Source organism: Maylandia zebra, linkage group LG18 (assembly GCF_041146795.1).
Source record: "Maylandia zebra isolate NMK-2024a linkage group LG18, Mzebra_GT3a, whole genome shotgun sequence".
Taxonomy (NCBI): domain Eukaryota; kingdom Metazoa; phylum Chordata; class Actinopteri; order Cichliformes; family Cichlidae; genus Maylandia; species Maylandia zebra.
This window is the reverse complement of record NC_135184.1, coordinates 8,505,203-8,523,658: the sequence shown is the minus strand read 5'-3', so window position 1 is coordinate 8,523,658 and position 18,456 is coordinate 8,505,203. Positions and strand designations below refer to the sequence as shown.

The 18,456-nt window shown below is 40.8% G+C and overlaps 1 protein-coding gene across 1 annotated transcript; it reads left to right on the top strand.

Annotated features, from left to right (window-relative positions):
* The first annotated feature begins 312 nt into the window (after positions 1-312).
* Positions 313-18,362, top strand: kcnj9 (potassium inwardly rectifying channel subfamily J member 9). Its single transcript, XM_014413203.2, has 9 exons — positions 313-871; positions 1,001-1,116; positions 1,707-2,148; positions 3,281-3,494; positions 6,664-6,865; positions 8,522-8,714; positions 8,960-9,157; positions 11,289-11,419; positions 17,061-18,362. Exons 3-9 carry the CDS (start codon positions 1,851-1,853, stop codon positions 17,325-17,327), a joined length of 1,503 nt encoding a protein of 500 aa, XP_014268689.1. The 5' UTR covers positions 313-871; positions 1,001-1,116; positions 1,707-1,850; the 3' UTR covers positions 17,328-18,362.
* Positions 18,363-18,456: the final 94 nt, after the last annotated feature.

Here is an 18,456-nt window from a genome sequence, read left to right as displayed (position 1 = left end):
ATGATCAAGTCATTGATATCATTGTGATACAATGTTGTAGGACTGTATCTTCCTCTATAAGCGGAATTTTTTAATTAGTGAATTATTCTAACAAGGAGTCTGGTATAATAATAGTAATAATAATGTTATTATGGAAAAGCCATAAAAAGGATTGCATCACAATCAGACCATATTTAAAATGACATATACAATGAGCATTATTACATCCAATCTGTATGTTTATGTTTCTGCATTTTTGCATTGTTACTGCATCACAAAGGCCTTTAATTTCCCCATCAGTGAACTCTGCAGATGCTGAGGGTCTGACCGAGAGGAGGGAGAGGACTGTCCCTTCTGTTGTGGAAATGAGAAGCGTCTGAGGCAAGCAGGCAAACAAGCAGGCAGGCTTGATAGGGGCTGGGCTGATGACAGCATCCTCTACCGCTCCACACCTGACCGACTCCATCAGATACACAGATGATGGAGCTCTCCGCGCTGCCGGGTTATTATCCTGTTGCCTCCATTTCGCACATCCACTGCCAGACACATGTTCTGAAAAAGCCTTATCGTTAATCAGAGTACTTGAACTGTTTTTTTCGGGTTTGTTTGGGTGTGTGTGTGTGTGTGTGTGTGTGTGTGTCTTTAGCTTGGGCTGCCCGCTTTTTATTTTTTGTGAATACTGAGCGGTCGGATCGAGGTGGTCTTTGTTTTCCAGGAAAAGCGAACAAGAGTGGACTGATTATGCTGCGTCGCTCGTAAATATCAGAAATGGGTGTAATTGAACCAAGGTTGCGAATCCTGGCTCGTTCTTGGACTCGATTTTCGCCGTTCTTATGGCAAAACATCTGCCCAATCTGGGTCTTACACATCTACAAGTTGGTGCACTGAGCAGGTAGGATTTTACTCGTTTATCTTTGGTCTGTGTGACATTAAAACCGTAGCTGAGCTGTTTGGTTCCTGTAGCCCTCTTGCCGGCTCACAGACACTCTTTAACAGAGGCTATTTCTGATCCATCCATCAGGCGTAGTGCGTCATCTTGACTGTCACCATCAGTCTCCTCTGGCGTCCAATCCGCCAGTTGTCCAAATGGACGCACATCATCCAAGGCTATAGAGGACTAGGACTCCATTTTACTGAGTAAATATTTCATCACGTCTCGTTATCCATGTATATATTTAACTCGGCTTCTTATATAGGACTTATGTAAGACTATTTCAACAGGCCTGCTGTATAAATCCAGCATATTTAAAATAGCACGAAGTGCACTTATACAACACACACGTCTGGGCCACACACACACTCCTAGCCCGAGGCTTTTTATGAAACATACAGACCAGTTAAAGTGGCTCTGATATGCATATGCCATGTCGTGCATCAGGAATAGGGGTCTTTCAGAGAACTAATTTATTCTACCATTGTGTCTAATTTCCAAGGACTTTCAAAGTTATCCATATTCAATCTGAAAATAAGGACTTATTCCTTTATTTTATTATTAAAAGACTTTAAATGAGACTTTGACAATAGTAATAAAAGCACAAAAAATGATACACATTTATTTATAGGTTTTTAGAATTTATTATAGCAACATCAGAGTTCAAGCACTCCTGTGAGGAGGTCCTGTTTCTTTAAAGAAATCATTTGACAGTGAATTATTGTGACAGTAAAACAGATAATCAATTCCATTGTTTCATTTGATCAGATCATTGTGTTCTTCTGCTTTATTCCAGGCTTCAGACAAGCAAACAAATGGTTCAGTCAATAGGTACTGGACAGACTCTGCCTTAGGGAGGATATCAATAACACATTAATACTCTTTACACGCTTACACACACACACACACACACAAACGCACGCACACACAGACGTAGACCATGGCTCTGGAGAACTCCATCTTCCCCTCCCGTCCGGACTCGCTCTCGCTCCCTGTGGAGGAGAAGGTGGAGAGCGAAGAAGTGGAGGTGGCCACGGAGGTCACAGCCTCCACGGGAGTCTTCAACGTATCGGAGGAGCTGGGCCACGTCGTCACCACAGAGACGACTTCTTCCCTTCCGAACTCGGCTCCGGTCAAGAGATCGTTTCAGTCCAAGCTGGCCGAGCGGGAAGCCAATGCTAATCAGCACAGGAAGAAGACACAGGGGACGGAGAAGGAGAGGGGACGGTTCGGGTGGGGTGAGTGACTCTCAAGATGACATCTTGTCCTTGATCCCCCTTCTGTTTGGAACAGTGCACTCACTATGTTCTTTAAATGTTGTGGCTTCTTTCTGGACCTGCAGTTCAACCAGACTGAAATGCATGACTATTAATCTCTTTGTATCTGATAAAAATCTCGAGAGATTTAGAGATATTGACTTACTCCTGGATGAACATTTTCTCCATTCAGCCCTGCACCCTCTTCTCCTCCCCATCTGTCTCGCAGTAGTAGTAGTGAATCTTTTCTAATTTAGACCATACTGCAGAGCTTCACCCCTCAGCAATTTTGACAGTCTTGCTCATTAAGCTCTGCTCTGTTTGCTCCAATCTTTGCCGTACATCTTCATAGAATAAAAAGAAAGAAAGCCTAACTAGGGAACTAGGGAAATGTGCAGTTTATATGACCCTTCGGTGTTTTAACTCCAACTTGTGATCAAGAATTGATGTCATCATCGCAAAGGACAAAAATCCTACAAAGCAGAGCCAGACTTTTTTTGCAGAAAAGGCAGATTTTGTTTTACCTTAATATAAGTCTCCATAGCTTGAGTAGCATGCACAATGATTGATATTCATTGATTAAAGCGTATGTGATAGCGGTATAGTGTCATAATTTCAGTTCTGGCTTGGTGCATCCACAGTAAAAAGCCTATAAAACAAAACAAAACAAAACAAAACACAGATGAAGTCCAGTGTTATAGCTTTTCTTCTCCAAGCGTTTGATGATGTTGTCCCGTCGCACTTCATCTGCTCTGTTTTATTCACCTGTCATTTTTCATTTATGTTTTCCCTTCTTCACCAGTCTGACTTTCCTTTGAGCCACGCTGAATCTCCCTCAGTAGTTTTGTCCCTTGCTACCTCCCTGTGTTTATGCTCACGTCTCTCTAAGTGCCTTCATCCAATTCTCATCGTCTGACTGCAGTCAGAGTTGTAGCTTTAAAAACAAAACATTTCAGAAAGGGAGCCTCATGTTTTTGAAAGTGTTTAATGGAACAATAAAGAGTTGTCTTCAACGCTGTAAAGGATCAAAAGGCGATGGCACTTTTCCTCCCATTTGTTAGCCTCACAGATTTCTAATCGGGCCCCTTCTCTTCTGTCTCCACCCTTCCACCAGCCCGCACTCGCCGTAAGAGACAGCGCTACGTGGAGAAGAACGGTCGATGCAATGTGCAGCATGGTAACATGCGGGAGACTTACCGATACCTGACGGACATCTTCACCACTCTGGTGGACCTCAACTGGCGTTGCTCGCTCTTCGTCTTTGTCATGGCCTACGCTGTAACATGGCTCTTCTTCGGAGCCATCTGGTACCTCATCGCCTACTGCAGGTAAGATTTAAGATAAAGTCATGTGCACTAATGTATTTGGATCTCTTGCAGTGTGGGAAATCACCATTTGATCTCCCGCTGAATTTGTAAGTGTGCTACCTTGCAAAGAAATGAACAGTCTTTAATGACATGACACTCAGTGGAGAAACTCTTGTGGGCAAACACAGCAGTAAGATGTTTCTCATAGTTGGCCACCAGGTTTTCACTCATCTCTGGAGGGATTTTGTCCCACTGCTCTTTACAGAAACTCTCTAAATCATTTTGGCTTCTTGGCTGCCGCTTAACAACGCCAAGCTTCATCTGCCTTTAGAGATTTTCTATAGTTTGAAATTAGGAAACTGGCTAGGCCACTCCATGATCTTAATGTGCTTTTGCAGACACTAATTTGCTGCCTCTGTGGTATGTTTTGCGTCATTATCATGCAGGAAAACTCATCCATGACGCATCTTCAGTGTTCTGGCTGAGGGAAGGAGGTTCTTGTTCAAGATTTTATAGTACATAGCACCGTCCATTTGCCCCTTAATGCAGTGAAGTCATCCTGTACCCTTAGGAGAAAAACAGCCCCAAAGCATAATGCTTCCACCTCCATGCCTGACTGTGGGGATGGTGCACTTTTGGTCATACTTAGCATTTCTCTTTCTCCAAACATGACAAGTCGTGTTGATGACAAACAGCTTGATTTTAATATCATCTGACAACAGCAATTTCTCCCAAGATTTCTCTCAATAATTTAGATATTCACTGGCAAACTTAAGATGGGCTTGTACATGTGTGTTCTTGAGCAGGGAGACCTCGTGGTGTTGTAATGTTACCAGTGGTGCTTTTGGTCACTGTGCTCTCAACTGCCTTCATTAAGCTCCCTCCTTGTAGTTTTGTGTTGATGCACCACCTTTCATCCTCACCCCATGAGGCAAGATTGGTCTGATTGATCATTTTATATTTCGTTCATTTCTGAATATTCACACCAACAGTTTCCACCTTCTCCCCAACTTCTTGCTGGTCTTATAGTCCGTACCAGACATTATGCAGATCTACAATTTTGTCCCTGACAGCCTCTTTGTCTTGTGGTGGAGATGCCTGAATGGGAGAAATTGAGTTGAGATCAGGAGTATCTGTAATTGATTGATTGATTGCAATCTGTTCTACATGGGCACAGAGCCAATCTGTGGAGGCCACAATTCTGGTTAGTTGCAGAGGATCAAATATTTATTTCAATCAGTGACATACAAATGACTTTATAACTTTTGTTTGTTTTTCAGTTGTTATTCTGTCTCCATTACAATGAAATTACCATAAAGGTTAGAGACTGTTCATTTCTTTATAAGTGAGCAAACTTACAAAGTCAGCAGGGCATCAAATGATCATTTCCCACAGATTAAGTCCTGATCCATAGGATCCTATTCTGAATCCAAGTGATATCAGGAATATGGGACCTAATTTAAACTTTATCTTTTCATATGGTAGCAACACATTATGACCAAAAACAGGATTTTCCCTTGTCTGTGTGCTTTTTTCTGACAACAAATCCTCACATTAAAGTTTCTTGTTTTGGGAAATTGTCTTTTCATATCTAGAGTTCGAAAAAAAAAAAAAGACCATCTTTATGTTTATGTGATCCCATCCAGCAAAATCTTAGTTGGACAGAAATGTAAACAACACTGTATGTATGTAGCTAAAGAGTTGTTTTTGAGTTACTTGAAAAGACATATAATTTCACTAAAAAGTAAAAGAACATCTCTTCCTATTTGTCACCTCTGCAACCTCCTCAACAAGCAGATTCACAGCCAGACTCTTCTTGCTGTGCCACTGCCCTTTGCCCTTTGATGTAGAAATAAGTTTGGAGCATTCAGAATTTCATACAAATGTTATTAACCGGAGTGGACATTGTGTTGCAACAATTGTGTCAATTTGCATTAAAAAAACAAAAATACATGTATTTTTGTTCTCTGGCTGTGATGTAGTGGTTTGCTTAACATTCACTTTGAAACAAAGGTTAATTCAATTGTAATCAAAGCCATTCAGAGCTCTTTTAGACCTGTAATCATCAGAAAATTTCAGAGAAAGCATAAACATGGATTTATGTTTGCAATTAATTTGAATTCAAGTCTATGTAATAACTCCAAAAATGCAGAATTTAACCATTTAAACAGAATTTTGCTCATAAATTTGCTGCTTTTCTTTAACGAGTGCAAAAACTGAAGCGATGTACTGTATAAGATGTACTGTGCTAATCAGGGAGCTTCAGTGGGGATGGCAGGGAAATTTATTTTAGCTCTTTTCTTGTTTGACAGCTTAGTGCTAAACTAAGCTGACTGCCTTCTGGGTGCGGCATCATATTTAGCAGACAGCTATGAGAACATTATTGATCTTTTCACCGTATTTCCCCCAAAGTCCAACCATTCTTTAAGTGAGCATTAGATTTTTACACATCTACCATAAAGGCCAAAATGAAGCTGCTTTCTCAGCCAAAAAAGCAGATGACAAAGCAGTATTAATATTACAGCGTATTTCATCATGATGTGCTGCCTCTTCATGAGCTGTGATTGCTGGATCTCTGCTCTAATTAACTAACGTATTCGTCTCATAAAAATTGTGACCCTTTTTTTATATCAATTGCAGGCCATTCAGTTTTGTGCCAGAAAGCTGTCAGTGTTGCTGCAATCCCTTTGTCACCAGCACAGGTCAATAAAAGTCATAGATTATATAAATGACCTAACACCACTTTCGCTAATTAGCGCTCCCTCTCTGGCTGGAGCTGTGTTAATCGGGGACATTAGTGTGTGTAGTGTGTGTTAGAACAGAAATTCTGCGGACTCTTAGTGGCACAGGATTGAAAAAAACCCTCAAAAGATGCTGAGAGCAAGTTGCGCGTGATGATATATGATGAAAGTGGCGGGTTTCTGCAGCCTCGGCAAGAAGTGACAGCATAAATGTTGGCTTAAGCACCATGTTTAAATCTGATGAACAGGATTGCTCCTATTCATTACAGGAATTAGCTGCAAGGTGGTGGAAAATTTAAATGGAGAGATAAGTCGTCATCTATATATTTCTGCACCTCCAGTCTAAAAATATATATCTTCTCGCTCTCAGTCTATTTTTCCCTCTTGACACCCACTTTGTCACCTCCCGCCTTCCCTTTCTCACACATTCTGCTTCTCCTCTTCCCAAGGGGTGATCTCGACCATCTGGAGGATGAGACGTGGACGCCGTGCGTGAACAATGTCAATGGCTTCATCTCGGCTTTCCTCTTCTCCATTGAGACCGAGACCACGATTGGCTATGGTCACCGTGTCATCACCGACCAGTGTCCGGTGGGCACAATGCTGCTGCTGCTGCAGGCTATACTGGGATCGATGGTTAACGCCTTCATGGTGAGCAGCTTAACTGGTAAAAAACAGAGATGGGGAAATATTTAGAAATCCATCCATCCTTCTCTCGATTTCGTACCCCTTACCTGGGTTCAGTTTGCAGTCTAAGCAGACTTCTCTCACCCCAGGCACCTCTTGTAGCTCATCCAGGGGGAAAACGAGTTCCCGAGCCAGCTGATTCTTGCAGGATGACTGAAACGCACAAACCCCTCCACCACAATAACATGGCAATTCAAAGATATACGGAGGATATGATTATTCAGACTTTCAAACATTCACTTTCTGATAAATTATGTTTTTTGTTATATTTGTTGGTTCTGTTTTGCCCCACTGTGTTTCTATTTTCTGCATTTTTCGCCCTCCATTCTGTGTCGCCCTGCCTCTGTCTTCATGTCCTGTCTTTCAGTTGCTCCTTCTTTTACTCTAAAGGTAAAGATGTCTAATTTTCCCATCGGTCTTCTGTGTAAATATGACTGTGTGTTTAAGATCGACTCCAGCTTTCCTGTGATCCTGTATCGGATAAGTGGTAAAGAATGGGATGGATGGATGCCCTTTGGACTTTGTGTTTTTTTTTTTTGGTCTTTGTAACATTACAAGTTTCCTTTTCAATATTTAAACCAGGTGCATGTCCTGCAATTGGGACCTCTCTTCCTATCTCCTATTAAGCATGAGTTTAAATTCATGCAGTGCCAAAGTGAATATTCTCAGTAATTTTGGGATATAAGAATCTTAAATAGACGCTTTCGTATTTAGAATGAATACTGCTGACATCTGTGATGGTTTGTTATCTGATTATGTATTAATGACGATGTAGACATGAATGTAACATATGTAGCAAACAAGATTGTCAGATGTGTTTTAGCAAGGCAGGAAGTCAGATTAGAGAAACAAATGGAAACGAAAAATGAAAAACAGGCTTCGGAACTTCTGAGTCAGTGTTCAAATTCAGCTAACTCCTTTTGTGCCTGCAATTTCTGTTTGACCCGAGACTGTTTGCTTAAACGGAAGCTTCCTGTCAGCTCAGCTGAATCAAATAAAATAATGATACGCTGTTTTTTTTTAGCTTAGAGAGAAGATTGAATGCACAAATACAGTGGAGCCATAATGACGCAAATTATATGCAGATGGTATTCTTCCTAAAAAAAAGAATATTTACACAGAAAATGCCGATGAAGCTCAATTTTTTTTGCACGGTGTAAGCACTCTTTTGATGAGGATGAATTCACACTCCGACATCCAGGCTGAATCATGTTTATGCATGTTTGGGAGCTGGAAACATTCCAAATTAACAACTAATGTACACGTAGCGTGGGCTGTTTTACTATGCATATAAAAACAGTTGAGTGTGGGGTTAACTCAAGTGTCACTGATCTTTTTAGACAAGAGAAACTGGCAATAGCAAGCTCTTCTAAAAAATGATCAAGGTTAGTTTGTATTCAGCGGCCACAATGAATGTGTTCCAGATGTGCAGACTACACCGGAATTATTCAGCTCTTTAGCTGATGTGTTTGTTATAAACACCAAGACATATGTCTTGGTGTTTATATATTATGTTCCTTTCATAATAATCCTCTGCTTTTCTACTTTGTGCAAGGCTCCCTGTGGCTTTGACTTTTTAGCAGGGCCCATGTTTCACATTGTTCCTTCCTCTCTGTCCAGGTGGGCTGCATGTTTGTAAAGATCTCGCAGCCTAACAAACGAGCTGAGACGCTGGTGTTCTCCAAACACGCTGTTATCTCGCCGAGAGACGACAAGCTCTGCCTGATGTTCAGGGTGGGAGACCTTCGAAGTTCCCACATTGTGGGGGCCAACATCAGGGCCAAACTCATCAAGTCTAAGCAGACTCAGGAGGGTGAGACAGTTAATAATGAATCTTTCTTTTTCTTCCTTTGGTGACAAAAACTGTAACAACTACACCTATTGAAAAATCAAATGGCCCAGTATATAATAACAATAATAATAATAATAATAACATACTTGGCCATGTGAACCGCTCATTCTAAGATCTCTTTTGTGTCTTTCTAGTATTCTGTCATTTTAAACCTGAGCTTCCAGGTACAACCTCTCTCCTTGTCTCCACTTTATTGGCTCTTCCAGGTGAGTTCATCCCTCTGGATCAGACAGACATCAGTGTGGGCTTTGAGACGGGCGATGATCGTCTCTTCCTGGTCTCACCATTGGTGATTTCCCATGAGATTGACGCACGTTCACCCTTCTGGGACATGTCGCAGGCCCAGCTAGAGAAAGAAGACTTTGAGATTGTGGTCATTCTAGAAGGAATGGTGGAGGCCACTGGTGAGAAGGCAAACACCAAATTAAGAAACATCTGCGAGTTTAAATCTATTAATGTAACCCCTAAAAAAAGCATGTTTTATTTGTTGTCCTTGATTTTGAAATGAAGAGACTCCTCCTGTGGGCAGAAACCTTGCAAGCTTTGTAAATCACCCTTAAAACTAACCACAGCACTGAGCGCTATTTTGGGGATTGCACTCATACATTATTTTGTCCCGTTTATTAAATCTAGCCCCAGGTCCTATAATAAATCAGCAAGTAAATAGTAAATAAAGAAATCATCTGGTTTAGTAGTTTAGATTAAATTAAAACATTGAACAAAAAAAAATAAGGAGAAACTCATTTCCATGTATGCACAAGAAATGACAAAAACCTAGAAGTCACGGTCTAGCAATCTGCAGTCTGATGTTACCCCAACAGAAAGCAAACTGTTTAAAACTGGAGACTCATCTACCCTTGGGCAAATCACAGAGCCCTGCTGCGCTTACTCACTCTTGATAAATCATCAGTAAAAGTGGACCTATTATGCTATATATTTCCAGCGCCATATTTTTATTTTTAGCCTCTTCTAGAGTGGCTTTGCATGATTCACAGATTCCATCCATCTTCTTCCGCTTATTTAATTCATTGTCGTGAAGTGGATCCCAGTAGTTGCAGGGATTTAGAATGACCCGATCCAATTTAACCCGATCCATGTCTTTGGACTGTGGGAGGAAGCTGGAGTTCCCAAAGAGAATCCACACATACACAAGGAAACTGTACAACATGCAACCCTCCTTTAGCTAATTTCTTCCAATTGGCTGCCCCTTGGAAACAGATGGGAAAGGATTCCTATCCACTCACCCATCCATCCATCCATCCATCCATCCATCCATCCATCCATCCATCCATCCATCCATCCAGTAAAATAAAAAAAACTATTTCGGACACTATTGGGACTTTATGCCAAAATATCAGAGCTGAGTCTGCTAGATGAATAACTGACGACTACTACTACTACTGCATTTTTGTCACAAATATAGAATACACTGAGCAAATTTTCTTAAACGAATAAATGCAAATATTTAGTGGCAGTTCCTACCTTGATTTGCTGCCATCTTTCCTCTCATCCTACTACGTTTAAAAAAAAAAAACAGACAATGCATGATGGGATAGGTAACAAAATACTCATACTAAATACATAGCTGCTACACACTAAGTATTAAGTGAATACAGACAGAGTCTATATTAATCCCTCCTCCTTGATATCATACAAAGTTAAGAGAAAAAAAACAGTTTTAAAGAAAGTGTACGGAGCAGTCTGAACTTTTGGCTCATAGGGATTACTTGTAAAAATCCTGACTTTAACAGTATACAAGAAAAGAAATAAGGAAAAGCAAAACTAATCCTCTTGAAAAAACATATCATATCAATTTATAAAGCACTTTAAAAAAAAAACAACAGGGATGAACAAAGTGCTAAACAATAGCACCAAATATAAAAGACAAATCGAGGCCACCAGGTAGATGATATAGAGACATAAAAGAGTTGTGGAAGTTAAACAATATAGGAGTACACTAAAGTATGTTTTACTTTCTCCTGCTAGTCTTAAGTGCATCTGGATTTATAGGATATTCATTCCCAAAGTAATTTGCACAAGCTGGGACGTTCCAAATATTATGTGCTTGTTTATCTTTTCTCCCTTATCCCTCTCTTATATCGCCTTACGTCAGATTCATTCTGAGAGGATGATATACTCTACTAGTTTCCTCACAGTTTAGCAAGAACTCAGTGTATCGAGGCTATTCAGGATGTGTATCTGTGAGGTAAAGGTGGCCTCTCCACCTACACCAAATATTGATTCCCTTAGTCAGAGCGCTATGTTACAAAGACTTAGCTGACAGTCATAACTCTGCTGCAGAGAACATCCTTACAACGACAGCTTGCCAGTGAAATTGTTTGTGACTAAATGGGTAAATGAATTATGTTTGTGTAAGAGTTCTTGGTGTGGTGCTTTTACTCTTCTGCTTTGCCATAGCCAGGCACAGCGAATCCAGTTAATATCAAATCATTTATCACACAGACCAGAACAAATGCCGTGAGGGAAAATGTGTATTATGAATCTCTATAGTCATCCATTTGTTTGTGCATGCAGGGATGACATGCCAGGCAAGGAGCTCGTATCTTGCAGAGGAGTTGTTGTGGGGTCACAGGTTCAGCCCAATGATGTCGCTGGCAGAGGGCTTCTTTGACGTCGACTATGGAGCCTTTCACCACACATTTGAGGTAATGTCTCTTGAAGAAGATGTGATGAGGGCAAGCTAATAAAGCACAGCATGATTTGTTGCACTCCCATGACACCTATCACAGGTGTCACTGGAAAAGAGAGGGGGTACACTCTGGGCAGCTCGCCAGTCTTTCGCAGAGTTATACAAAGGGGTGGACAAAGATTGATGCTTTGATTTACACCTAAAGCCAATGTAGAATCACCAGTTAACCTAACATGCACGTCTAGTAAAATCTTCTCTTATAAGTATGTGTACCTCATGAAGATGAAGTGCCTCAGGGTCTGTCTTAAAATATAATTTACTATTTAACAGAAAATCTCACCTCAATTTTCCTAATCATGATCAACAAGCAGATAGCCAAGGACTGCATGAATTTGTGTTTAAATTTACTCACAGAAATTTTAAAGTATTCCAAATATTCTTAGTGGCTATGTTGGTTTCCAAAAACATTTAATATGTGACATTTCTGTTAACAGTATAATTTATTTTAATTATTATTATTATTATTATTTTAATTTATTTTCTCTAGTTATGGAAGAAGGTTTGCTTGGCTATGACGGAAAACATCATAAGGTGAAGGAAAGAGAACAGTAGTGTTCAGAGAACCTGCTTCACTTTGAGTAAGGCACTTCAAAATGTCACAGTGGATGACTGTCCTTAGGACGGGCTACAAAGTACTCATTTGGCTTCATCTCGATGTTTTCTTCTTGTGTTATTATATACAGGCTCTATATGTGGACAAGCATGTGAAAGTTACCACTAAAATCCTAAGGCTAGAAATAATTTAAAATAAATGGTGAAGTTAAATTTTTGTATTTTCTCTTCCCTATTAAGAGATGTTCCACTTTATTCCTTTATTAAAGCTTTCTGCATAGCTGAAGTAAAAATAATTAACAATAAGCATCCGCACCAATCTGTCTGTCGATCTCCCGCCGCCCTCTCCTCTCACTTAATGAACAAAACTCCTTCACTTGGGGCAGTAACTCATCCCTGACCCAGAGTGGGCACTCCACCCTTTTCAGGCTGAAAACCATGGCCTCAGATTTGGAGGTGCTGATTCACACTCGGCTGTAAACTGCTCCGGTGCAAGCTGGAGGCTATCACTTGATGAAGCCGACAGAACCACATCCTCCGCAAAAAACAGAGACGAGATTCTGAGACCGCCCAAGTGGATGCATGCCGCCACTTGGCTATGCTTAGAAATTCTGTCCATAAAAATCATGAACAGAATTGATTCAACACCCACCAGGAACGAGTCTGACTTATTGCCAGCTATATGGACCAAGCTATTGCAACAGTTGTGTGAGGATGGAATGGCTTGTAGGGGTTGTTGGGCAAACTCCCCTGCACCCTCAAGTATCCTCGAGATGGTAAAGAGTCCAGGTCCAGTGATGAAAACCGCATTGCTCCTCCTGTATCTGAGGTTCAATTAACGGAAAGACTCTCCTTTTGAGCACCCTGGCATAGACTTTCCCCGGGAGGCTGAGGAATGTGATTCCACTATAGTTGGAGCACACTCTCCGGTCCCCGGTCATATTCATCATAGAGGCATGTCAACCAAGACAGCCCTACAACATCCAGAGCCTTCAGGAACTCTTGGCTAACCTCATCCACCCCAGGGGCTCTGCCATCAAGGAGTTGTTTAACTGCCTCAGTGATGGATCAATCATCCCCCTTGTCCCCAGGCTCTGCTTCCTCTACGGAAGACGCTTCAGTGGGATTAAGAAGGTCCTCGAAGTATTCCTTCCACCGCCTGATAATATATTCAGCTGAAGTCAGCAGTGCTCCACCCACACTATTCATGGTGCAGGTAGAGCACCACTTTTGCCTCCTGAGTTGCCTGACGGTTTGCTAGAAACTCTTTGAGGCAGTCCAAAAGTCTTTTTCCATGGCCTCTCCAAACTCCTCCCACACCCAAGTTTTTGCTTTGGCCACTGCCTGAGCTGCGATCTATTTGGCCTATAGGTACTTACTGGCTGCCTCCGAAGGCCCATAGGCTAACCAAGCCTGTTAGGACTCCTTCTTTAACATGATCCATTTCGATCATGTCCCAAGTCAGGCCTGTTCCCAACCTGAAGGCCTAGGGAACAAACCCTCTCATCCACCAGGAAAAACTCCAATGTACAAGCAGCAAGCCTAGGGGATACTAAGATACCTACTCTAACCTGCCACCTCTCTCCACGGGCAACTCCAGACTGTGACAGAGTCTAGCCCCTTTCCAGAACTGATTCCAGAGCCCAAGCCGTGCGTTCAGGTGAGCCGACTATATCTAGCTGGTACCTCTCAACCTGAGAACTAGCTCAGGCTCCTTCCCCACCAGAGAGGTGATGTTCCATGTCCCAATCGCTAGACCCTGTAGCCAGGGATCGGTCCACCAGGGTCTCTGACCCTATGGCGCCTCCTGCAGGTGGTGGACCTACAGGAGGGTAGGCACATGTCCCTTTTTTCAAACGCCCTGTGGGCTAAGTCCTGGCCACCAGGTAAAAGGTGAAGATCAGTAAAGGAACCTTCCTGAAACGAACATTAGAAATGCCATCTTGAGAACTCCTATTGGGATAAAGTAATGAAATGAACTGAAAATAAACAAAGGAAGCAAATGAACAGTACAGCTTGCGAGTAAAATAGCTACATAAATGTAAGGCTTCACTGTTAGTTCCTCAGAGTTTAAGAAAAAAGACAATTTTCTATAATTCATCATCTGAACTAAGCAACAATTCTTCTAGAAGCACCAAGATTATTATCTACTCTTTGTCTGTTATCCCTATTCCTGTCTCCACCTACACGTGTAACTGGCAGCTGAATTCTCACATTCTCTTGGGGTTGTTGAAAAGCATGCTGGGATGTGTAGGAACTCTGACTAAAGTATTTATTTCATGTTTATTTTTGTAGAGATGTGGACTGTACATTACATGGACATGTGTTACATACGTGGGCATTTGTAGCCTAATGCAATGAGTCTTTAAAAACATAAACAGAAATACTAACTGAAGTGAGCACTGAAGTGAGCAGACAAACACAGAAAATATGGTGAAGTTTGATTCATGTTCAAGTTTGCAGGTTTTTTTCTGCATAAAGGAACTTTGGAAAGATGTTTTTGCCAAAGCAAAATCACACAGATTGTCATAAGATTATAAGTTTTTAACTAGTTTTGTTATTTTGGATGAAATTTACTGAAAATAACAGACAATTTATATATCAAATGGTTTAAAATAGCCTGAGAAAACAGATGTCTTTAAAATAAAATAATGCAGTCAGAGTTGTAGAAGTGGATGAGGCAGATTACACTAAAAAGATTAGGAACTCGCATTTAAGCTGGCAGAACTGTCAGGCTGTACTTAGACACAGTAATACTTTGAGATAAATCCTAAGGTCTTCATGCTAATATGCCCAAAGTGACATGTTGATGTTTAGCATATTAACATGTTACTGACTGGCAGTAGACACAATGCATAGTTGAGTCTGATAGCAATGTCTTTAGTTTTGCAGATATGTGATTATGGAAAAGTAGATGGTGGTTTATGGTTGTGGTGGCGCTGACAGAGGGAAAATTGTAAGGATCCATTAAAGTAATTTGATATGAAGACAGTGAGACAATGATGAGGCGTGAGAGATGGGTTCATGGTGGGGGTGGGATCATGTCAGCTCGGCTCTGAGCCCCTTCTTGTTTGCAGTGGTGATGGACAGGCTGACAGATGAGTTCATGCCAGAGTCTCTATTCTGTTCACAGAAGAAGTTGTTATTTGTGGGGAGGCAGGCAGAAAGGTGAAGATACAAGGCGTAGAGGTAATGAAGGTAGATGAATTTAAATACCTAGGGGTCAACTATGCAAAGCAATGGACAAAGCACAAGAAAGATGAGGAAGAGAGTGCAGGCAGGGTGGAGTGGAATACGTGAAAGGGGAGGTTTTTATAAGGTGGTAGTGAGACCTGCTATACTGTATGGTTTGGAGACAGTGGGACTGACATAAAGACAGGAGGCCGAGGTGGAGGTGGCAGAGTTGAAGATGATAAGAGTTTCACTGGGTGTGACCAGGACGGCCAGGATTAGAAATGAGAACATCAGAGGGACAGTTCAGGCTGAGCATTTTAGGAACAAAATAAGAGAGACAAGGTTGAGATGGGATATAGTGGACAAAGGAATTTGAAAATGCTCCTGCCAGGCAGGAGGAAAAGAGGAAGACCACACAGAAGATTAATGGATGTGGCGGATAAGGACAGATGAGAATATTAGGGATAAGGTGACCCCTAAAGAGATCAGTCAAAAGAAGAAAATAATTTTGTAATGGTTTTTATTTTGGTTAGTTATAGTTTTTCAAAAATAAAAGTTCTAAAGCCAGTCGACATTGTCTTCTCAAGCCATTGTGCTAAAACAAGTCCTGCAGTACTTGCTCTTGCCATTTTACCAACATTGTCTGTAATTCAATTACACAGTGATCATTGGATAATAAATACATTTTTAAAGTGTGCTTTCAAACTGCAATGAAAAAATATCTGTCTATTTATTTTATTTTATTTAATTTATTTAATTTATTTTTTTTTACCATTTTGCTAATGTATGCTGTTTGTTTTGTTAACTTTCCTTTTAATTATTTTATAAATTGAGTTAAGTTTTGCACATCCTGTTATTGCCTTTTCTAAAGCACTTTGCTATTCATGTCTGGGTAAAAGTTTAATATAAATAAATGTTTCCTGCTTGCTTGGTGGGATCCATTTCCAAACAAAATGTATGACAAATATTAAAAGCATAGTTAGATCAAAATAGAAACTTCAGAAACATAAGACACTGTTTGGGTGGTTGAAGGTGAGCGCTATCAAGTGGAAGTTGCTTAAAATTCTCTGCTGCTGCTTCTTTGATGTGTGAAATCAAAATACAGATGCTGTAAAGCAGCGTCTGGTGCTTTGATGTTCTTAAAGCCTATGGAAGATAAATGCACTGGCTCGTGTATAGCACTTTTCTACTGTACTTGAGCACTCAAAGCACTTTATATAAGATGTCTCATGTTTAGCCATTCACACAAGCACTTTTTTCTACATATAAGGGGCACCCCAAAAGCTAATATACTAAAACGGAAAATACTGAAATGGAACTATATGTGTTAACTCTAACTTATGGAATACATGACGGCAATTACAAAGTCAATTCAAATCAATTTTTATAGAACATGTTAACACAGTAGAAGTTAACCAACATGCTGCAGAGTAAACAATCGAGGCATCATTAAACCATTATAATAAATTTTAAATAAATCAAGCTAATTATCTGATGATATACTGTGACCTGAATCTAAACTGAAACTGAAAAGGTTAGCAAGGATTTTGGGTTCATTCGGATGATAGAGCAGGTCATCTGCTAATCAGTAGGTTGGTGGATCATCACTTCCTAGTTGCTCCAGTTTGCATGCCAAGTATCTTTGGGCAAGATACTAACCCGAAGTTGCTCTCTGAGGCATCAATCGGAGTATGACTGTGTGAAAAAGCATACCAAACAGTGCTAGTGTGAATGGGTAAATGAGGCAATTTGTGTAAAGTGCTTTCAGTGGTCAGAGTAGAAAAGTGCTATAAAAGAACCAGTCTATTCATTTTGGACTACACAAAAGTTAACAGAGAAATCCTCATCTTACTTTTCTGCTTCCTTCTAAGGTGGACACGCCATCCTGCTCAGCACGAGAGCTGTCATTAGCTGCAGCCAGACTTGATGCTCATCTCTACTGGTCCATCTCCAGCAGGCTGGATGAAGAGCCCACTCTGGCCAACCAAGCGGCCAAGCAGCCAGACAGCGGCTCGGCCAACAGCAAAGGAGGGGAGCCGACCTTCATTGTCGGGGAGATGACTGACATCCAGGAGCAATCAGGACTGGGCGAGCTGAATGGCAGCGTTGCCACCGACCAATCAGAATCCGAGGCCTAGAACAGAGAATGTTTGCAAAGACCTTCAGTATATCGCCATTACCATGCCACAGTTTCCAGACCTTTACTTTCAAGGCAACAAGTAGTTTCATTAGGCTCACTTCTGCAGTATACTCCATATCTTATGTTACCATCTGAAAGAGTTTATTTCTTGAAACTTTTGTCTTTTCTTTGTGCGTTCGTCTTTGTTAAAAGTGTACTGTATGTGTGCTATCTCCTTTCAGTTTGTTGTGTTAGCTCCAATCACCCTTGCCTATATCTACATTTAAATGACAATACTATGCTTTAGGTGGGGTCAACAGCAGTATATCCTGTGGACCGAAACAGAAACGTAATATGTCCTGTTGGGTAAAAGGATGGCTTCATGTGCAGAGTTAACTATATAGATTGTATACATTTAAATAGGTACAGTGCATAGATGCTTTATTTTCACATGCACTAACATCGACATGGTAGTAGCCTCACATTTGATTAGATGCAAGGATTGTTATGAGATTTAATGCACATCCATCAGGTGTTAACAGGGTGGGAAATTAACACCAGCACACAGCCGCTGGTACATCTGTCTGTTTGGCAACAAACCATCATGTGGTGCTAGAAAAATGTCTGAACACCTATTTGACCTGACAAAAGTGTAAAAGCATCTGTGAACATCGCAGCTAGCTTCCTGCCCAGAGATTAAGCACTATTTTCTCTTCAGAGGACACAAAATGTTAATGTTTGTTAAAACTACTGATAGAAATTTGCTGCACTCGACACATTACGGTGAGTAGGGTATGTAAAACCTTTAACGTAGAGACAGGTTAACACTCAAGCGTATTCGTGGCTTCGTTTCACATGCAGTGTGTGTACAACGAGGGTAAATGTATCTTTTGTCCCCTGCCAAGTAGAAACTTATAAAGCACAACAGTGTCCTGCTCAGTTCAGCCCAAACTCCTGCTTCTGCTGCTGTGTATATATGTGGTCATTTTTACTTGATGTTTTTAATATTTAAGATGAAACATCAATTAGAATGAATAAACTGCAGTATATTCCACAGGATCTGCATCTGTTTATGTTCTGACGAGAAGCTACATGAAATATGCAACATGAGCGTTCACAAGTTTTCGTGTTTGATAAGAAAACTGGTG

What these genes read in the sequence shown, in the direction of transcription:
- kcnj9 (XM_014413203.2), top strand. Translation starts at nt 1,851, where the DNA reads ATGGCTCTGGAGAACTCCATCTTCCCCTCCCGTCCGGACTCGCTCTCG. An exon ending in CGATGGTTAACGCCTTCATG is followed by an intron (nt 6,866 to 8,521) that starts GTGAGCAGCTTA and finishes CTCTCTGTCCAG; the next exon opens with GTGGGCTGCATGTTTGTAAA. An exon ending in GTCTAAGCAGACTCAGGAGG is followed by an intron (nt 8,715 to 8,959) that starts GTGAGACAGTTA and finishes TGGCTCTTCCAG; the next exon opens with GTGAGTTCATCCCTCTGGAT.